The 23,721-nt window shown below is 35.2% G+C and overlaps 1 protein-coding gene across 1 annotated transcript; it reads right to left on the minus strand.

Moving 5' to 3' along the window:
- Positions 1 to 250: 250 nt before the first annotated feature.
- Positions 251 to 5,805, minus strand: LOC137737618 (low affinity inorganic phosphate transporter 1). The gene is made up of 2 exons (XM_068477153.2): positions 5,437 to 5,805; positions 251 to 2,136 (listed from the first exon to the last, which is right to left on the minus strand). Exon 2 carries the CDS (start codon positions 2,050 to 2,052, stop codon positions 439 to 441), a length of 1,614 nt encoding a protein of 537 aa, XP_068333254.2. The 5' UTR covers positions 2,053 to 2,136; positions 5,437 to 5,805; the 3' UTR covers positions 251 to 438.
- Between the last annotated feature and the right edge of the window lie 17,916 nt (positions 5,806 to 23,721).

The raw sequence follows: 23,721 nt of genomic DNA on the forward strand, positions 1-23,721 counted from the left end.
TTACCATAAAGAACTTGTATAAGGAGTACAATACATTTTTATATATATTTGTCGATAATAACACCAAAGTTTTTAGAGAAAAATCCTTCATTTTGGCGTCTCTTTCATAGTTAGGAGTAAGAAGTCTAGTGTGATATCTCTTATTACATGTCCATCATATAACAGAAGTTAACAAAATTTTAGAAAATGCCTCTACAATAAGCATAAGTAACAATTACAATGACTTTCAAGCCATACATAGCCATTAAAATTAAGAAGGGTGGAAATATATTTCAAAACAAAGACGAAGAAAAATGGTATATTACATGCACAACCAAAAGGATTTCAAAACAAGTTGTAGTTGCTTCTACTTCAATTACACAAACCAAAAGCAAACATATATCAACTTCATTTTTGTTATTGCTTCGCAAATGAAATAAAACCCATTGTAAAATTACATCAAACTGGAACGGTTCTAGCAGAAGCTGCCTGCTGCTCTGGGGCCTCTTCTTCTTCTTCATTCTCACCTGTCAACTCCTCAAGTGATTTTCCCTTGGATTCCGGCACCAAGAGTGTAAAAACCATGCCGAAAAAGTTGATCACACCAAGCATAATTAGAGAATTCTTCACACCAATGCCAGGTGGGTAGCCTGCATCAGTCTTTGCAGGATTCTTGTCTTGTGCTGCATACAAAAACCCAAACGCCCCAACGATTGCTCCAGCCTTACCGGCTGCAGCTGATATTCCATGACACGTAGACCTCAAACGTGCAGGGAAAATCTCAGCGGGTACAACAAATGTGGTGGCATTGGGTCCGAAATTGGCAAAGAAAAAGGTCAACGAGTAAATCACAACGAACCCAATATTGTTGGCCTTTAGGGTCCAGTGGTGGTAAGGAATTGCCAAAGCAAACATGAACACAGTCATGAAGAAGAATCCCATCAGTTGGATTGCAAATCTGCCCATGTAATCAATGAATGCAACAGTGAACCAGTATCCAGGGACAGTGCTGCACATAGCTATTAGGGTTTGTGCTCTTGCAATTCTGTACACCTCATGGATTGCATTCATGGTCTCTGCTTTCGGGATCCACCCAATTGCGCTAAAGATGTCTTTCTGGAACAGATTTTGGCTGTAGAAGGCAATGTCTAGCAAGAACCAAGTAGACGTGGTGCCAAGCAAGTGAAGACCGTGGCGAGCAGCGAATTGCTTGGTGAACAATCCAAAGCTATTGGACTTCTCTTCAGTAATCTTCTCTAGTTTCTCATCTTCAGCTTCAAGCTGAACTTGGAGAACCTTAGACATGTCTGTGGCAGCCTGCTTAGCATTTTTCGCTACAAGGGCTGTGTAACGAGCTGTCTCGGGCATTTTCATACGCCAGTAGTAAGTTAAAAGAGCAGGAAGGGCGCCAACCATTAGAATGATACGCCAGACAAAGTCGGCTTGTGGTGCAAGAGAAGCACGTCTGTCCACAGAGTATGCAGGAGCCTTGAAAGCGTGATCAAACGCGGATGACACAATCAAGGCCACAATCCCACCAGTCAAAATCCCAAATCCTTGCATGGCAAACACCGCGGCAATAAATGCCCCACGAGTCTTTTTATTGGCATACTCGGACATGATTGTGGCTGAGAGGGGATAGTCACCACCAATGCCAAACCCAAGCCAGAACCGGAAGAAACAAAGTGTGGAGATCACACTCTTTGGGTGATCCGAAAACGAAAGGCCTGACGCAACGGAGCATAAAACCATGAGAATAAGGGTCATACCATAGACCTTTTTTCGACCCATTTTGTCTCCGAGCCAACCAAAGAAGAGCTGGCCGGCTAAGGTGCCACATAGAGCCACACCGTTAACAGCAGCAGCCACATTGGGAGGCAATGTGCCGGGTTTTGGGTGAGTTAGGTCGGTGTAGTATATACGACCGAGTAACTTGGTCACCAAGGAAATGCAGAAGAGATCGTAAGCATCAGTGAAAAATCCCATTCCAGCAATCACAATTGCTGTGAAGTGGTACAATTGAGTCTTGGCCACATCTAGTGCATTAAGCACTCGCAATTGCTCTCTAGCCATTGATTGCTACAAAGCTTAGTAATTGTCACAACTTATAACAATGTTAATCTTCCTCTCCACTAGTTCACTGTAAATTAAGTTCATCTGCATAAGAAAAAGGAGTAATGATCAAATGAAGCAAGAAAATAGAAAGAAAATAAACTACAAGTGCTACTTAATTGAGCATATGATAAATAAAAAAACAATAATAAATCCCATCTTCATTATCACAAATTAAAATCCACAAACCTTGTAGAAGCATATCAGTTAAAAGAAAAATTCGCTCATGACTATTTGAAATATTGGAGAAGAAACTTCTTTTTTGTTTTAGAAAATTGGATTTTAATCCTTTAATAAGATGAAGTTTAGATAAATACCTGGTACAAGATTCAAAATTGAGTTGAGTCCTTTGATTTTATTTAAATGCCAACATTTATATACCATGTCATTTTATTTATTTATTTGGTAATTTCAGGACTTTTCTTTTCCTAAGTTTGCACTAATTCATTAAAATATATTTCGGTACAAATATTTAGATACAGTAATTTATTATAATTATATTTCAGTACAAACATTTAAATACACTAATTTATTATAATATAGTTCGATAATATTTAAGTACAGACATTTCAATATAAACAAATCAATTTAATATATTCGCTACTATAATTTCAGAACACTTATGCAAACATTTCTCTACAGTTATGTGGTGACAAGAAATGAAACACATTAAATAAAAAAAATAGAATATAATTTTAATAAAAAGAAACTTCAAAGAATTAAAATCCATATGTAATCTAACACTTTTTTTTTTTTCGATCTTTTTTATATTTAATGTTCAAAAGCCCCTTTGTTTTTCTAGTATTGAATCATACAGTCCGTGGAGTGGAGCGTACGATATTGAATTTTCAAATTCTTGCCATTTATTCACTACGGGCCCGCATAAATTAAATTAATGGGAATTTTATTCACCGCAGGCCTGCATCAATGAAATTGATGGATCAACGACTTGGCTTAAAGCCTAACGCATGTACATGCGTGTGTTTAAAGCAATAATTTTGGGAAATTAACCGTGGTTGATAACTGACTTTCACACCCTAACAGTAAATTTGTTCTAAAACGTCATTCAATAGGGATATTTTTGTTTTTCAAATTTTGTTTTAAAACGTCACTCAAGGAATTCTTTAATAAGATGGATCTTCATTTAAAAAAAAAAAAATGAGGACATCCTTTTAAGCGTTGAATTTGGCTTTAATAAAATTGTGTGGTTGAGATTGTGTAGCCTGAGATTTAATCTTAACCACACAATTTCATTAAAGTCAATTCAACGGTCAAGAAAAATGAGGATCGTTCTTGTTAAAGGCTCTCAATAGTGGCATCTCTCCTTTAAAACCAAAGTCTCAAGTCTCGTCTCCTATAGATGGCTGCAAATTACCTCGTTCCAAGATGGTATCACTCCCCCAAGCTTTAAGTATATTTAAGTACCTCTCCCCCTAGCTGATATAGCAAACTATATTAAAGTATCTCTCCCCCTAGCTTCTCAATTATGTAGTAAAAAAATCCCTCGTTCCAAGATGGTATCACTACATATATATATATATATATATATAATACAGTTAACCCATAGTAACTTTTTGTAGGAAATGAGTCTTTTGGTTTTGAAATAGCAGAAGTTATACGATAACGAGTTCACGAACGGGCATCTTTGTAGCTTTGGAGCTCCAGAGATTTGAGAGAAACTCTCAAATTTCAATTGAATAATAGACAAATAAAATACAACCCTAGCGATGTTTCTACAGTCTTGGGAAAAAACTAGAAGCAAAAGCAAACAAAACAGGGAAAAAAAAAAAATACCAAAAACATCCTTTAAAAACTTAAATGCTCTTTTTAACCCTTCAAACCGTAATTAATATGTCAAAATTCATCTTATATCTTGGCAAAGCTATGAGTCCTGGAAAGATATCAGAAGTCCAAATTGGACACCGAAAACTCAAAAAACCCTATTCACGCAGCTATCCTGAATTTGTCATTTGAATCATCTCTTCCATTGGCCAAAGAAAAAAACCATCTCTTCCATTGCCCAACCGACATAATTATATTTATTTATTTATTTAGCTATGACAATTATTTATTCATAATTATATTTATTTATTTAGCTATGACGATTAAATATCTAAAATACTTTTTTTTTTCTCCTCAAAACACTTTTTTTTGTTGTTGAAATAATATATAATACAATTTTATATCTATGAAAAATATTTAATAAACATTTTCATTTACCTATAAAAGGGATGCAAAACAATTATACAAATGAAAATATTACTACTTACCAAAGATACCAAAACAATTATATACTTAAGTCAAAGATATATAAGCATTTAGCAAATTTTAAGACATGTAGAAGCAAAAGAAATATATATTATCTTTAGTTATTATTATCACCATGACAAATTCCAATATAAATTATTCCTCCATATAAGGTAGAATAATACGGACAAAAAGAAAAAAAGTTGAATAACTTAGCATTGAATTGACAATAAGCAATAAATTTATGTTTCTATCCATTTTTAAATTTAGGGACAGATTGAGAATGAAGCATCGGACTAATTTTAATAAAGTTGACTATTCTAATATTTACTAAAAAAAATATGACTTATATCAAGTTCTCTTATGTATCACACGAAAACGGAAGGTTATGCTAGCGATATGGTAGTTTAAATCAAAAACGAAAGTTTTCTGGGGTTTTCTAAAATACTCCGGAAAATTTGGGCTAAAATCTTTTCTATTGAAGGAATTAAAGACAGAAAGGTGGAACAAAAGGCCTGCAGGGGATGACGTGCAAGTTGCTTTGATTGAAGAAAAGAAAATATCAAATTATCTCATATGTGAATACTAAGATGCTTAAACATTCACCTAAAATCAACAAACACTACGTATTTTCTATTCCACATATGAATCTTCGCTATACGTTTTTGAAGTTAGTGGGACCCTGTACTCTGCGTGAAATAGAAGATTATGAATCTACTTCATAAACTGAAATTTAGATTATTTATTTGAATACGCAAAACAAATTGAAATATAAGAACTGGGAAAGTTTCAACTTTCAACGAAGAGCCCAATTAGAAAAAAGCTTTGACTCATGAACAAGTAAAAAAGTTCGTAAGATAAGAAAAGAAATAATATTCGAGTGCTACCCTATTTGCATGGTAACAACCTTTACCTTTTAGAAAGGTAAAGTCTATCTCTACTTTAAGTAGCCCTATCAAGTTCCCAAATTAAGAAAACCAGTTCCAAAAAAGTGAAAGTTTTTTCATGCATAGAAGTCGGAATACACACACACACACACACACACAAACACATATTTCGCAGGTTCAAAGAAAAACTGAGTTTGCAGGGACTAATTACCTGCTGCTTGTTGAACTTGACATTTTGAGGAGGGAGATGAAGATGTGTTGTTGGTTGATGGCGTGGATGTCAAAGAAGAAAGTAGCGGACATTTAAAGGGTTACTGATCCTTCAACGGCAAGAATCAATTCTAGCATCTATTAGAATATTCCTGCCTTAAACTTCAACCTTGCCTGCGCGAAAGTCAACTCTTGAACATAGTCTCTCTCTCTCTCTCTCCAAATTCCTTCAATCTATTAACGATTAAATTCTCTCTCCGATTAACTCACAGTTTCTTCTTGGCATTTCCTCGATCGACTATTTAAGATACATAGAAGAAACAAAAATAGAGTAAACATGGTTGTGGTCAAAGCAAAAAAGTCATTGGAGCACCAGTCACGTTGTAATTTTGATCAAGAGATGCAGAAAAATAAATTCCAATTCATAATATTAATAAATTCCATCATCATCAACATCTTAATTGTTATGTTCTGTTAGTTTAATTTTCTATTGCGGATTTGATGTCATATATATTTTTTAATGCTATTTTGGAAGTTGGAAGTCATGGTCTAATATTCATCAATCATGTGAAAGAAAATGGATAACACGAGAAGGACGTTGTATGCCGCTAAAGTAGCAGTGATGCAAGCAAAATGTTCATCAATCGTTTTTTGCCTTTCGTACACTATTTTTTTATTTCTGCAATCAGAGAATAAATTAAATTAAAACAACAAAAATTATATTTTTTTTTTACAAACTATAGCATCGGTGCATTAATTTGTTAGTTGTTGTGGGGGTGGGAGAGGGGATGGAATCCACATTATGGTGCATAGATATAATTATTTTTCGTTATTGTGGTAAAATGTCATCTACAAAACAACAAAATAATTAAACATAGATGTCTAAAAGAAAATAAATAAAAAAAATTTTAAAAAAAAAAAAAAGAAGAGTTTTTATCATTTTTCTCGTCTAAATTGCTTTTTACAGTTAAAGAGTTCCACTTGCATTTTTGAGTTTTGTGTTTGCCTTTACGAGTGCAACATGAAGTGACTTCTGTTGTGAATTTTACCGTGCCGGCATACTATGGTAAGATACATCACCTGACCAGCTCGGCTGGTTGCTACAATTTTGCACTATCAACCCCATATGTTTGGAGCGGTAAAATTAAAAGATCAAGATGATTTTCAGCCTGCGTTCCTGGTTTTGGACTAGTTGGTTGACAGACCAGAAAGAAAGATGTGAGTCTCAGCTCAGTAATGTATTGCATGGCCGAATCCTACTGGCCGAATCCTATGTGAAGTAGAATTGCTTCGAGATCAAGATTGGTTTCTGGCGTGGCTGAGTCTTAGTCGAAGTAAGACTATTTGAGGATCAGAGTTGGGTTTTTTGGGACGATCAATAGATTAATTTATGGATAAAGTTGTTGAATTGTAATATTGTCTTGGCCTAAAAATAATTGATCTGGCCCATACACAAAGAAAGATCCATGCACATGCTAGAGAATTCTAGCAAAGTTCAAGTTGGTGGAAGAGTCTAGAAGAATGGTGAGGATTCCACCAACATACAAGATTAATGTAGATAATTCTAGCTTAGGAAGGTAGTTGAATTATTTAGATATCTCTAGCATGATGTTTCCATGCTTCTCCAAGGTTCCATCCATGCCTATAAAAGGAGAAGGCATCCACACCATTTGTAACAACCAAGAGAGCAAGTAGTAAGAAGTGAGAGTGTCAAGTAAGAAGTAAGAAGAAGCAACAAAGCTTCTGAGAGTGTTTGAGTGTTTCCTCTTTTACTAAGTTTGTGAGTGAATAAAAACCTTGTGTAATACTTTGAGAATTCTATCTTTCTCTTGCCTATCAATTCCGCTGCGTTACATTCTTCTTTGTGAGATAAACATCTCTAGAGTAGTGAAGCATTTTTAAACCCCAACAAAAGTATGACTTGATCACATAATAAGTCTAGGTTCAAAATCCTAATTTGAGTCGATGTAGGCGGGACTTGGAAGTAATTGAGTTTCGGTGGGAGAATGATTTGTAAGGATATTAAGGATAATTCCAAGTATGTCAAGATTATATTTTGAGAATACTACAACTTGAACATCAAGTAATCTGTTCCTATAAATGCAAGAGTTTGGCAAAGTGAGAAGTACCCTCTTCTTGTATCTTTTGTATTTCAATTTCAATTTATTGTTTACGACAACGGGTAAGGTTTACATCTCTGACAAAGTGTTACTTCTTTTTTTTTTTTTTTTTTTTTTTTTTTTTTAACTTTATAAAACTCTGTTCTACCGTCAAGTTTTTTTTGGGGGCATTTAGATTTGGGTTCATAAAATCAACATGTTATTAGGTTAAGTCCAGTATATTATCTTTTCTCCACTTTTATTACCTTTACAGGCATTTAATATTTAAAAATATTAGAGATAAATTAAAATGTTCTAATTTCAAGTATATTCTAATTCCAATCAATCCACTTGATATCTTCTAACAAAAAAAAAAATTAATATACGAACACAAATCCATCTACAGAACATACGACCCTAAGTCAAGTAACAAATATATGAATGTATATTTCACCTATAAGAGAGATATGAAACCTAACTAAAAGGTACACAAATATAATATACTTACAAGCAAGACATATTAATTTGTGATTTTCAAGTTGATTATAAAAATGAATATGTCATATGGGTAGATAAATACAATAAGTATGTATGATAGGTTGATTATAAAAATTAAATAAATAATCTATAAATGGAGTTTGGAGTAGGAGGAAGAATAAGAAATAATAAATAAATAAAAAGTGTTGTAAGTATAATTTACTGAACAATTATGGAGGTCATAGAGAGAGAGGTGCGGCAATAGTAGAGAGAAGAGAGAGATGTGTAATTGTGAGGTGTGTTCTATTTCACCCCATTGTGCATTTATTTATAGTAGTAGGGAAGGTTAATTCCTTACCCTTTTAGGATTACAACTCTTAATAGGTAATCAACTCCTAATAGGAATATAAACAGATATTCCTAGATCTACTAGGATTTACACAATTACATTCCTAATCTAATAGGACCACAACACTTCCCCTTGAGTGTGTATAAAATACTCAAGTAAATGGCACATTAGGTCTTCAGCGATGAAGTAAGTAAAGTTGATGAAGTCGTCAGCACAATGAGCAAATGCGAGTCTCAAATCAATGGAAGAATGCATAAAAAGGTAAAACTCACAAAACATCGGTATTGTAAAACCTAAGGTGGGGGAAAAACCCATAGTCTAAAGAGAAAAGTGAGAAGTTGCATTAAGTGAAAACTATACGTCTTTTGGACACAAGTAGAAGAGCTCACAAGGGTATGATCAGCCTAGGATGAGTGCCTCGTTAAAACCTAGTTAGGTAGCAAAAACTCGGTGGGAAAAATGCTTCTAATCATAGGGAAAAAGAGTACATTAAGATCAAGTAAGTATACTTCTGGATACTCCCCCTGAGTTTGACAGAACTTCCAAATGAGAACGAAAAGCATTGCATATGATAGTTAGACATACCAATTCCTCGAACAAGTTTCTAGAAGGTTGACTTCAGAAGTGATGTCGTGTAAAGGTCGGCAAGGTTATCTGGGATTGGCTTACATGACTTCAATCTTCTGATGCTTTGTTGATATAGATGTAGACGCAATATGTCTTGGCATTGACTTCGTTAGTGTATCATGTCTTGGTCGGGTGGATACATACGGCATAATCTTCATGGATCGTCGTTGGGACTCAACGATGGATGAAAACACAGCAAGTACTTCAAATATGCTCAACAAGAACTCCTAACCATGTCTCACTTATGGCGTGGTGAAGTAAGGTGAGTCTTGGAATGATTCGAATATTTCGCAACTAATGTCATATCGTGGACCTCAAAGATATTGCGATATCCCTAACGGTAAAGACATAACCATCATGGGATTTTCCTTGTGCAGGTTTGATAAGTTACCAGCATCAGCATAACAAATAAGGCAAGCATCATTCTGAGGATAAAGGGGGTTGGATCCGTTGAAGATGCGTTGGGCTACATCTTTACCAAGATCAATAGCGAAGGAGATGTCATGTCTTAATACAATGAGCTAAGTATAATGAAGCGCAAAGCTGAACTTAGATATGAAATTTCAGATTCCATAACCTCTTCAAAGGTCTCATTTGCATATAACGTATGGATGATCACATGTATACTCAAAGGTAATACCTTCAGGGTGTAGTTCGACTGGTAGACCAAAATATCATCAGAACAATGCTTCAATCTTCAGGTCAAGGCATAGATGAGTTTTCCCAAGATCTTTCATCTCAAATTCCATCTTCATGTGCAAGGCAGTTTTTTTAAGCTCTTCCAGAATTTTAGTGAGAATCGTGATAACGAAATGAACTGTAACTCTAGCAATTCGAATAAGACTTCATAGTTTAACATGAAGGGCATAATTCATCCCTGACTGATCAAATAATCACTTAGACAAGTATACCACATCCGTCATATTGTAAGTGAATGCCACAAACAATTTAAGAGGGTGTTTTGTGTATTGGAACTATTTGAACCAGTCCATGTAATTCTTCGTGAACTTACATGTAAATCTCTGTATCAATATCCCAATGGACAAAACACTAACCACATTTCATAATGCTGCTACCAATCATAGGACGTTTGAGAGAAACCTTGCACAATAAGGCGTGCATCATAATGCACTATTTCATTCATCTCATGACGCTTTCTTTCCCACTTGTAACACAATAGGGTTACCTTGGGCAGTGTAGGAACGATAGGTCCAAACACATTTTGATAAGGAATTTGACCTGGATTGTAATTTTAGTTGTCCAATTAGTTTCTACGTTGTCACTTAATCAACGGAACACGGTTCGATGTCGTCGCTTTTCATTTATGTCGGTAGCTACCATATAAGTGAAAACATCATCGATAGTAATCTTATTTCAATTCCATTTAGCTCATCCAAACTAGTATACTGGACCAAGAACTTCAAGCCTCGGGAGTAATCCAGATTAATCTTATGAGATAGAAATAATTTGAGATAGAATTTATCGCACTTGCTTATCACACTTGTGCAGTTTGTGGATCAAGATGAGACATAGTGGATGACATCCATGCAAATTCGCGTCATTCTCCAAGAACATTGACGTTCTTATCTCCCCCTAACGGCGGGAAAATTGTCTCATTAAAGTGACAACCTGCAAATGAGCGATAAAGAGATAGCGTGCAAGGGCTTTAAGAGAGCTAGTGTGAAAGAGAATAATAATCAACAAAGATTCACATCCTTCGTTGAGGGTCCATATTGGTACGTTGCGGTGGCTCAACTTGACACATGGAATGCACACCCAAATGCGTAAATATGAAAAACGTCAGGTTCATACCCAGTAACCAACTGTAACGTCAAATAGGTTGGGTAGCAATGGGCCTCAAGGTGGACCAACATAGTTGCGTACAAGATTGCATAGCCCTAGGCAAAAACTGAAAACTTGGTACATTCACCAAAATCTGGATGATCATTTAAATTGCGTTTTATGATTGCTAGGCAAGGCTATTTGGGGTAAACATGGGAATTCGATGTTCAATTATAAACCCAAAATGCATGCAATACTTTATCGAAAACCGTCGATATAAAGTCTCTGACATTATCCAGTTTGCCGGACTTTATGGGATAAGTAGAGTGGCGAGCTCTTAATCGGCCAAGAGGTTTAGCAGTAATGTGTGTGGACAAACATGTGACTAGTTTGTTGATTCATCAACCAAAACCATAAGTATTTATATGGTCTGCATTTGCGTTGGATTAGTCCACATATATTTCCTTGAATCCACTGTGAAAAGAGGGTCATTTCGTATCTTTGCGAGGGATGAAATCAATTTCCCTAATGAGCAGGCTTGGCAAAGTGTGCTTGTAGGCATAAGCTCCTTACTTCAGGTAAGAAGATGTGTTGTAACATCATTGTTCGACCTAAGTGTTCCAAAAGGTCGTGCAAAAGCAAGTAAACTGCTCAATCACCAGGTTCTAGGCTGGCCACATGTGGTGTGTTCCCAATTGGGAGACAATCCATTGGCCCCAAAGCAAAGCTTTAGGCTCATTTTTGGAGGTGGTGCAAAGATATTTCACTCTATTTTCTTCATTGGTTTCATTTATGATCATTGTCAACTTGAATATCCTTAAGAAAACTCAACGACATGGAGAATTTAAGGTCTCTTAAATGGTAATTCAGTACCATTTATACAACGAGGAGTGTGCCAATGCTCTTAATCAGGTTGGATATACCTGAAGTTGTTGTTAGAGATGTGATTTAGGTGTAAAGTTAGTGTGCATAGTATCGCATTCATCCAGACAACTAACTTTCCCACATTCCTACCTAATCACATGTTTAATTGAATTGGGTAACATGTATTAAGAAACATGATCCAATTAACTCATATTCGAGGACAATATCAATAAAATTATCCATAACTAAAATATACACCAAACTTGAATCCAAGAACATGGAAAAATGTTCACAAAGTAAACCAAAGTTACTATGGTGGATTCGGCCAACAAGGCCATTCATGTCAAAATTTGGCCCTTCCAACGGTATTTGGTGGAGCAAAATTAGTCTCACATATTGACTACTATAATGGTACTCCTTAAAAACATTGGTAGGGGCACAAGCAGGTGCATAACCAATAATCTATTCCGTTAAGATGGAAGTAGATTCTGTAAGGTTAAGGTTCGGGAATATTATCCCTTATTCTTGAAGTTTTAGGTCTTAGGTACCAAAGATCATGCTTTGGGCATGATGCCACACCTTGGTAGGCTCTGATTTTACCATATGTTGTAAAAACAAACTTGAAATTGGATTGTGAGAGAGAGAGACCCTGAATTCGGTTCGGTAGGCTCCAGTCGAAGCTGGAAGGGTATATTCGATAGGTATCTACCGAAGCAAAGTAGTACCGTTCGGTGCACCTCTACTAAAGTAAAGCATGCCCTTTGATGTATCCCTACAGAATCACCATTCAGTAGGCTTTGATCGAACTGGGTCGAGCCATTCAGTAGACTCCAACCAAACTGAGTCTATACCTTTCTTTCACATTTGTGGTAGTAATTAGATCCGAGAATTTGGTAGACTTATGCTTTCTACACTGTTGCTTCGGGAGGTATTTCCATTTGTAATGCTTCGAGAATAAGTCTTCGAATGAAGATCATGGCGGAGGCTTATTCAACTTTTCCATGCCATTGTTGGCTATAATGGTTTCTCAGTTTCGTGATGGTCAAGTGGAGATTCACGTCTTATACCCCACATAAAGTGGTTTTAGTTAAGAAACGTCCAAATCAATGAAATCGAACTTGTTACGGTTCAACAATCCACTAAATGGATAGAACAAGATTGTGGTTCGTGTTATAGGAATGAATCATCCATAAGCATCAAAGTTAGAATATTCAAGTTCTAAGACATGGTTTTCATGAAAAACATCGGGTTTTCATGGGTGTATTGTTTTATGAAATCTTCGGTTTTCAAAGGCACTAAATTTGAAACTATAGGTTCAATTTAGTTTATGAACGTTTAGTTCATAAAAGAAAGGTTCTTGCAAGAAACACATAATGTATTATACTAATTTAAATGTAGTGGATTTGAGTTTCTTCGAGAACTCAAGTGTGAGAGCTTCGTTAATACAAAAGTATGTCAATGGTTCAAAGTATAAAAATAAATTATTGAATCGTTAATGTCCAAAAGTGATCTTCAGGTCATAATTTTGGATTCATTATCAGATTAATGGACTGCAGGTCACTTTTAATTAATTCAATAAATTGGGACCAAACGGGGTTTATCGTAAAAGTAAAATAATGCTAAAATAATAGTGTTGGGTTGAAAATACCATAGCCCAAAAATTGGGCTAGGTGCAGTGAGCAAAGGGCACGAGTATGGCTGCAATAGCAACCCATGAAGTGGCTTCAGGGCACAGGCCAAATGACAGGAGCCCAGTAGCAAGCTGCTGGCGAGATTGGGCTGAGACCATAGCACAGGGGCAAGCCCAAAGGCTTACGGGTGCGAGAGAAACCCTAACCGCAGCTGGGTTTCTAATTTAGGACGAAGTGGGGCACCGGTCAGGCCTAGCGAAGTGCGGGCCTATGGGTTTATACATAAGAGGACTTAGCCTTACCCCATGGGCTTGCTAACTGAGGCACGGGCCGTGGGAAGGGACCCAACCAATTGGGTTGGTGGAATGGCTATGAGTCGGGGCAACAAGTCCCAGCAAGCACAAAGGCTTGCTGGCAATCAGGCCAGAACGGCTTTGGTGGGCGCAGAGCTTTAGGCACTGTTGAGATTGACCCCAGGCCAAGGCCTGGTTGTTGTGATGGTCAGCTGGGCTTCAGGCCAGTGACTCTGCCGACTGTGGTGGTGTCGTGGTGTCCAATTTTCCCCTTTTTTTTTTCTCAAAATTGTTAGGGTTTTACAAACCCTAGATTTGCTTCTAATTTATTAATATACTTTGACTCATATATTCCACATAGCAAATATAATTGCGTAATGCATGAAACGTGTGTTTGTGTGTGTGTATATATATATTGACAAATATATGGAACATAAACAATATATATATCGGAAGGTAAATATAAATGTAGGGGGTTCATGCTTCATGGTCATTTCAAATATCTTCCTTTATTTTAAGAGTACCTGATTGGAAAAAAACAACAACAAAAGCCTTTGAATTTGTAAAAGATCTATCTCGGAAAGCCGGAATTGCATCTCCAATGCGTTGTATCACATTCAACACAAAAAAATTAAATTGAATCAATAGCATGTAGATCAATTCAATAAAATGATAAATTAATCTTAAAATGAATGATTAAAACGTAATACTCTCTTGATTGAAGAATGAAACTCTCTTTAGCGTAACGTCAATAGCGTGATGTAGGAATAATTTACTGAACAATTATGGAGGCCATATGTCACATCCCAGCCCGGGCCCCCACCACAACTCGGGCTCGACTCCACCATAGTACGATATTGTTTGCTTTGGGCCCAGACGACGCCTTTACGATTTTGTTTCTAGGAACTCACACGAGAACTTCCTAGTGGGTCACCCATCATGGGATTGCTCTCGTGCGGTACTCGCTTAACATCGAAGTTCCCATGGAACCCGAAGCCAGTGAACTCCCAAAAGGCCTCGTGCTAAGTAGAGATGTGAATATACATATAAGGTTTACAGGATCCACTCCCCTAGACGATGTGGGATGTTACAATCCACCCCCCTTAGGGGCCCGACATCCTCGCCGGCACACAAGCGCCCAGGTTAGGCTCTGATACCAAATTGTCACATCCCGGCGCGGGCCCCTACCACAACCCAGGCTTGACTCCACCGTAGTACGATATTGTTCGCTTTGGGCCCCGGCCACGCCCTCACGGTTTTGTTTTTGGGAACTCACACGAGAACTTCCTAGTAGGTCACTCATCATAGGATTGCTCTCACGCGCTACTCGCTTAACTTCGGAGTTCCTATGGAACCCGAAGCCAGTGAGCTCCTAAAAGGCCTCGGACGATGTAGGATGTTACAATCCACCCCCCTTAGGGGCCCGATGTCCTCGTTGGCACACATGCGCCCAGGGTTAGGCTCTGATACCAAATTGTCAAATCCCGGCCCTGGGCAGATCACTTCCTGAGCCCGCTCCACCACCGTAACACGATATTGTTCGCTTTGGGCTCCGACCACGCCCTCACGGTTTTGTTTATGGGAACTCACACAAGAACTTCCGAGTGGGTCACCCATCATGGGATTGCTCTTGCGCGCTACTCGCTTAACTTCAGAGTTCCAATAGAACCCGAAGCCAGTGAGCTCTCAAAATGCCTCGTGCTAGGTAGAGATGTGAAAATAGATATAAGGTTTACAGGATCCACTCCCCTGGATGATGTGGGATGTTACACCATAAAGAGAGGGGTGCGGCAATAGTAGAGAGAAGAGAGAGATGTGTAGTTGTGAGATATGTTCTCTTCCACCACATTGTGCCTTTATTTATAGTAGTAGGGAAGGTTAATTACTTACCTTTTTAGGATTACAACTCTTAATAGGTAATTAACTCCTAATGGGAATATAAAGAGATATTCCTAGATCTATTAGGATTTACACAATCACATTCCCAATCTAATAAGACTGCAACAAAAAGAAATAAGAAGAAATAATTAAAGAGATAATTAGGAAGACATTTACTTTTTGTAATACAATTTTATCGTTAAAGAGATAATTATGATAATAAAATAATCATAAACTTAAGGGATTGTATGTATTTGCCACTTAATATTACGATCTAGGGGTGTTCCTCTTCACTTGAAAATGAGAGGTCTTAGGTTCAATTATGGCTAAAGGCGAATTTGAACCACATTATTACTAGTCCATTGTAAGGCTAAGTCCACCCCTTCTCCTTAGTCTAGATAATATCGCTTATTAAAAAAAAAATTGTATTTATTTTAATAAATTGGACTATTTTTAATATTTGCTTAAAAACTTGAACTTATATCATATTTTCCTGTTTTAAACACAATATGAAAAAGCATGCATGGTGACTTTTATTTTTCTGCCCTTTTGGTTCCTCTATAATTTCGAGATATGAAAGTTTTGTACATGGGGTGGTGGGTGCATTTATTATATTGTGTCAAATACTAAATTTTACAATAAGGTCCCAAAAAATATTTATACTAGGGTAAAGCTGGGAAACTGAAGTTTTAAACTAAATTTGTAAACTAAATGATATGTCACCAATAGAAAATAAGCACGTTAATCAACGGTTAAGTAATAATCCAATCATTAACAACTGCATCATTGGGTTTGCAAATTTGGTGTAGCAAATTTGATCTCTCTAGCATTATCCTTTATACTATGAGCATGTTTGAGGTTGTTTCTAAAAAAGTTAAAAATTCTTTCTGACTATATTTAATAAAAACTTTGTAAATGCTTCTGGTTCACGAAGAAGCACTTTTTAGAGAAACTCTAATACTTCTTTAATAAAAGTGAACTTTTAACGTAATTAAGCGCTAGCGTTTATAAGCAAAAATGCTTTTACAACAAGCAATCCCAAAGTGCCCTATTTTGTGCACACTTCTCCTCAACGCAGGTTTGAAGATACAACCATCCGTACAATATTATTGTCACGGGCGGAGCCACGATGTACCAATGTGCCCCTGGCACCCCCTCACCCACATGCTTAAAAATCATGAACTTCGCCACTGTGCTGCCGTAGTAATACAGCTTTATTTTACTGAAACATTGCTCAGGAAGGCCTAGCTCACCTCCATTTGTCTTATCTGATGTGCTTTTGTTACTTGTACAAAGTTCCTCAACCACGATGGGCAACACTTACTAGTTTTAGCTTTGGACTTTGTTCTCCGACCATATGTGAGAATACATAAAGATGGAACAAATAGTAAAAACCAAACAAAGATGCATGGAAACAAGTACATCCTTAATAATCTTTTAGATTCAGAGTGTCTGCCGGCTAATTGAGCCGGTGTTGCTTGATTGGCACAAATGTCACAAATTAGTGGCAAAGGAAGTTTACCTCTTATATTGTTAGAGTAGAATTTTTTTTCTCTTCTAATCTCACTCTCCTACTGTCCTATTTAAACCATTAAACCATGTCAACATCTTATGTTAATTTTTTTAAAGAGCAAAAAAAATAAATAAATAAATAAAAAAGAAAAATATGAGAGAAAAAAAAAATAGAAAAGAATCCTATTCTAAATTTCCAAGCAATCTCCATCAAACTTCTTGAAATAAATGGACATTTAAGGACTATAAAAAAAGTTGATGGGAGCTCATATGAGTCGAAACTTAAAAACTTCTTTTTTCCAAAGAAAGTGATTGATTCAACATGCCATCTCATTCATTCATATTTAAAAATCCACAAATTAGCGGCAAAGGGAAATTTACCATTTATATTAATTTGCCAAAATATCCCAGCAAACTCCAGGAAACTTCGAAAAATAGACAGACATTCAAGGACTATAATAAAAGGTTGAGGGGAGCCCATCTGAGTTAAACCTTATGCTTTTTTTTAAAAAAAAAAAAAAAAAAGAAAGTGATTGATTCCACATCCCATCTATGCATACATGCATGAGAAAAATTTGTGTGGACCCTGTTTAGTTTGTCATGAACTTCACTGATTGACACTCCACCACCACTCAAAACTAGTCATGTGTTAAATCAAGTAAAAATAAAATTCTTCTTATTAAATTTGTTTTAAAATCTAATTTTTTTTTTTTTAAGAAACGATATTATCTACCAAAAAAAAAATGAACTTAACTTCATAATAGGTTAGCAATAATATGGTTCAAATTCTATTTTGGCGAGAATCGAATTTAAGAACTTTCACTTAACAGTGAAGAAGAATACCACTAAACAACATAAAAAAAATAATGAAAAGAGAGGAAAATAAAATGGAAGAGAATCCTATTCTAAATTTCCAAACAATTTCCATCAAACTTCACGAAATAGATAGACATTTAAGGACTATAAAAAAAATTGAGGAGAGCTCATATGAGTCGAAACTTAAAACTTCTTTTCTCCGAAGAAAGCAATTGATTCCACGTCCCATCTCATTCATTCCTATTTAAAAACCCACAAATTAGCGGCAAAGGGGAATTTAGCATTTATATTAATTTGCCAAAATATCCCAGCAAACTCCAGGAAACTTCTAAAGATAGACAGACATTCAAGGACTATAAGAAAAGGTGGAGGGGAGCCCATATGAGTTAAACCTTATGCCTTCTTTTTTTCAAAGAAAGTGATTGATTCCACATCCCATCAATTCATACATGTATGAGAAAAATTTGTGTGGACCCTGTTTAGTTTGTCATGAACTTCACTGATTGACACTCCACCACCACTCAAAACTAGTCATGTGTTAAATCAAAGTAAAAATAAAATTCTTTTTATTAAATTTGTTTTAAAATCTGAATTTATTTTTTTAACAAACTTTATTATCTATAAAAAGAAAGGGTGAATTTATCTTCATAATAAAGTAGTAATAATGTGGTTCAAATTCGATTTTGACGAGAATCGAACCTAAGAACTCTCACTTAATAGTAAAGAAGAATACTACTAAACAACATAAAAAAAATAAATAATAATAATAATAAAAATAAAAAATAAAAAAGTAAAAGATTTAATATCCCAAACTCAGCCCTCCTTCCCCTTCTCGTCCCACCAACCCAACCCCTGCAACTAAACCAACGATCAATCGATGCCCAGAAACACATCTCTTCAATTCATCAAACCTTCATGTTATTTGTCTAATCATCAAACTTTATTGTACAAAGTGAGAGTTGTTAAGAAATTAAGAGAGAACAGGGTTTTATTTGGTCGGAGGATGTCACTACTCTGTATATTTAATCCAAGTCATCCTTACCTAGGACCCTAAAATGATTAGACCAATAAAAGCCCTTTTAAATAATGAAAGGAAGACCATTACTGAATGGGGATAGACCAAGCAAGGTCGTTGCTGAGGGAATAAGAAGAAAAATTCACTTATGCCACTGCTTAAGCCTTTACAAAAGGAGTTATTGGTTCTTACATGATGAAGTGTCATCTATTGTAGGGAGCATTTGTGTGCACCACCATAAACTATGGTGTATTCTCATCACTATAAACATGGCAGATGATTAGATGTATGGTGAACATACACCATAATTATGGTGGTACGCAAAAATATTCCCTTTTACTGTACAAACATCATAATGACAGAGCCACAAATTATTTAGTAGGTGGGCTAAGCTAATATTATTACTGGGAAATCAAATGCTCAAATTTTTTTGTGGTCTACGCCTACGTAAAGTTATTTAATAAGAAACTTGAAAGTAATAATTTGAAATAAAAAATTTATAGCTCTACATTAATCAAGTTTCAACTAGATTCAAAAGAAAACATTTAACGTTGCAACTTGCAATAGAAAAAAAATATGTCATCAATCTTATTCATAACAACTTAACAAACAAAAAAAAAAAGTACTTATTCAAGTTGTACCATTCAATCCTTAATGGAATTAAAATCATTTGTTATTTCATTTTGAATCAACATTTTCGACAAGCTTTTTTTCCTTTTTTCAATGGCAGCCATTGGATATGCTAAAAATTCACTTTCTATCTCGTTGCTAAGTCTTGCATTAAAATGAATAAAATAATCAAATATTGAACGTTAATAATTATTCCCCAGAAACCGTGTGGGTTCTAAAATGAATAAAATATATTCAATGTTGATATTAATAATTGGGAACTTTATACATATAGACAAAGTTTCATATATTTTAAGGAATTTCATTAGTTTTTAAACATATTAAGAAGAGATAAAAATATAAAAACAACTAAAGTCCAGCCCAAAAATATGGAAATAATGTTTTAAAATACCAACTATACCCCTAAAGCTTTAAGGCCATTAATAGAACCCAGCTCTCACAACTATAACAAAATTAATACGTATCATAAGCTCAACTCATCCTCGACAATTTCTGCAGAATCAGTTCAACTCGTCCTCTATTATTTTTGCAGGATCAATTCAACCCGTCTTCGACCGTTTTTGCAGAATCAGTTCAACTCGTCTTCGATTATTTTTACAGAATCAGTTCAACATGTCTTCGACCATTTTTGCAGAATCAGTTCAATCAGTCATCGACCATTTTTCAAAATCAGTTCAACTCGTCTTCGACCATTTTTGCATAATCAGTTCAATCAGTCATCAACCATTTTTTCAGAATCAAATCAACCATACTTGACCATTTTTGTAGAAGTTTATCCCGTCTTTAACCATTTTTGTAGAATCAATTTAATCAATCTTCGACTATTTTTACAGAATCAGTTTAACCCGTCTTCGACCATTTTTTCAGAATCAGTTCAACTCGTCTTCGACCTTGTTTTGCAGAATTAGTTACCTTCTTCGACCTTTTTTGCTGAATTAGTTCAATCCTTCCTTGACTATTTTTGCATAATTAGTTCAACTCGTCCTCAACCATTTTTGTAGAATTAATTCAACCCGTCTTCAACCATTTTTTTGCAAAATCAGTTTAATCAGTCTTTGATCATTTTTGCAGTAGTTCCAAATACATGTGGAATCAGTTTTGTATACTTTTCTAGTAGAATCAATTTATATATTTTTAGTAGAATCAGTTTATTACAACATAATGCCAACATGATTTGAAGAGGGAACTTGTCAAGGGAAGGGTTGATTGCTTTCCGTTGTGATTCTATCAAACCTATGATACATTGAGTCATTTTTCTTAAAAGTAACTATAAATTCACGTGAATGGTGACAAAAATATACACTATATTTTAAGGAATTCCATTAATTTTTAAACATTTTAGGGAGAGACATAACACTGAAATACATAAAGCCCACCCTAAGAACATGAAATCAATTAAGAGAGACACAAGTGTATTTGCATATTTTATAGGAGGAGGATTCTCTACCCTCATCATATTCTCATCCCTTTTCATCCCCTCTTCTCACACATTGTTTTTTGTCTTATTATCTTTATAAAAAAAAATCAATATAAGATGTTGACGTGGCTTAACTATGACCGTTCAAATAGAAGGGCATGGAAGGGTAGAGAAATTAGGAGGGTATAGAATCCTCCTCCTATTTTATAACAGGTTCTCTAATTGTAATTATAATATAAATACGGAATTGTTATTAGCACTCCAAAAATCTCATTTTATATTCCTTAAAAGTGTATTTTTCTTTCTAATTATAAAAAATTTGAAATGTTAAATGAAAATTTTAAAGTATTAATAACAAATAATGCAACCAACCATATTCTAACTTTTCTTTTCGGATTTTCTAGATCAAAGTCTCTGCAATCCTGCACCATTTGAACCTGCATCCAATAATTATGTCCATACCTAATTGTGTTTATTCAAAGTCTCGACAATAATTGCTTTGACAATCAAACAAATACCTGCAAAAGCTTGCTTCGTAAAAAACAAGATGAAACGATTGACAGTACGAGAAATACTGTTTAGCCAGTAACCCGAAATCAATGGTAGGTTCAACTGGGTTTAGTATTGGAAAGCGCAGCAGTGAAGAAATTGAGATGGATGATGGGCCGTTGGGCAAGGAATCAGGCTCGCACAAGTAATCTAGATTTGCAGTTGGGGATGATGGGCAATTAATTTGCGCGTGAAGCTCTAAGACTTTCTCTGAGGGGTTGTGTTTATAGTACAGTCGGGCAAAACGGTGGTGGTAGTGGTGAAGAAAGCTACAGTCACAAAGCCGGTGATGGCAGCTACGAGAGAAGATAAGGGAGCAACATAAGAAGAGATGGAATCAAAGGTATTTTGGTAACTTAAATTTCAGAGAAAAAAAAGTTAATAATGTCATGTATCATATGCGTTAACTTTTATTTTTGCTTGAAATGTTTAAAAAATATTGTATTTTAATATAAAATTAAGTATTAAAACTAAACTCTATATGTAATTTTTCCTTAATGATTATTATTTATTCTCTAAGAAATGTGAAGATTATAATACTTGTAATTTAATTAATCAAATTTTGGTATTAGTTAAAGTAATCAATTTATTTAACATTTGTTAACTCTTTTTTTTTTCTTTTCTAAAAACAACATTAGTATTGGAATTTTTTATTTGCTTGGTGGGCTATAATAATTAAAAATTATAAAATAATTCAAATGATTATAATGTTTTGGGTAAATCTCAATTTACTCATGGTTTTCAACATGAAGGTTTTTTCGTTCCGGAGTTATACCTAAAGTGTTAATTTTAGGATAGTCTCATACATCCGTTAGTTTGGATTTTAAATTTTCCGTTAACTGATGACGTGGTAGACAATAATTGAACGGCATGTGTCATTAAAAAGGGAGTGGATTCATTCTACCGCCGCCCTCATATGCAGTCGGATTTGAGAGCTATGGTTTGTGAAGGTTTAGGAGAACACTACTAGAAATTTCCACTTTGCCGACAAAATTAGTTTGTCGGCAAAAGTCAAAATTCGTCGGCAAAGAGCCTTTCCCAACAAAAAAATTTGTCGGCAATTTTGTCGCTAAAAGCATGTCGCGCAAGATCTTTCTCGACGAATCTTAATATTTCGTTGGCTCATTTTTAAGGCGACAAATCTCAGCCGTCAAACTGTGCCCGTCACCAAACCAACATTGCGACAAAATATTTTGTCAACATAGGTTGTTTTTTCACGATGAAGTTATTTGTCGGCTTAGTGATCTTGTCGCGACAAAACATTTTGTCGGCTAAGTAATCTTGTCGCGACAAAATGGTTTTTCGGCTACGTAGTCCTATGCCAACAAACTGGTTTGTTGGCTCAAATTACTTGTGTAGACAAAATAATTAGTTGGTTGAATCTTTTGTGAACAAAAACATTTGTCGGTTAATTGTTTTTGTGCCGACAAAACATGTCAAGTCCAATATTTTCTAATTTTTATTCACATTTGTTTTTAATAATATTTTTAACCATCACAAACAAGCAAGCTTAAGAGATCGAGAAGGGGCGTGAATGAAGAATTAATGTAGGAACAACACAAAATTCATGTAATTTAAAATAATGTAAGGTTCACAATTCGGTTTAGTTACAAAATACAAAAAAATCTATATTTTCATTTCGACATTACTATAATATAGATAAAATATCCTTAAGTATCACCATTCTCACTATAGTCCTCATCACGTTGATATTCAGCATCATGCAAATGGGAAACGATTAGGATCATCATGAAACATTCTAGTATCAAACAACTGTAGAAGAAAAACAAATTAAAAAAACTTGATTAGCAAACTTTAAGGGTGCTAAATATCATTGACACTAAGAAAATGCAAGGCCACACTAGAGTGGTATTTCTAAACAAATAACTTATGAAACCATAAATGTGTAAACAGCAAGATAAAGATATCTACTAATCAAGTTAACTTACCAACACCATGCAGCATCACAACCTAGAAAAATTACATGTTTAATAGATACCAGGTAATAATCAAGTTAGCATCAACTATTTATACGTAATTCATCACTGTAAACAACAAGATAAACATAACAGCAAGGCAACATGATTCTCACACTCTGTAAACAAGGCAACATGATAAGTAGATGATATAAATCCTTGAAAGGTCTATAATGTATATAAACATAACACTACCAACCTAGCTAAGTAGGTTATAACTCTAGAACATAAGCATATGCACCTGGAAACATAAATAAACGATACTAAAGCACCCTAATTCATCACTGTTTATAATCTTTATCAGTGTAAACAAGAAGATATAGACATCTACTAATCAAGTTAATCCTCAAATATCAAAATTACCTGCATGA

This window comes from Pyrus communis, chromosome 13 (genome assembly GCF_041283825.1).
Source record: "Pyrus communis isolate YQ-2024b chromosome 13, ASM4128382v1, whole genome shotgun sequence".
Lineage (NCBI taxonomy): Eukaryota > Viridiplantae > Streptophyta > Magnoliopsida > Rosales > Rosaceae > Pyrus > Pyrus communis.

Excerpts from the sequence above, each read along its gene's own strand:
- LOC137737618 (XM_068477153.2), bottom strand. The coding sequence starts at position 2,052 with ATGGCTAGAGAGCAATTGCGAGTGCTTAATGCACTAGATGTGGCCAAG.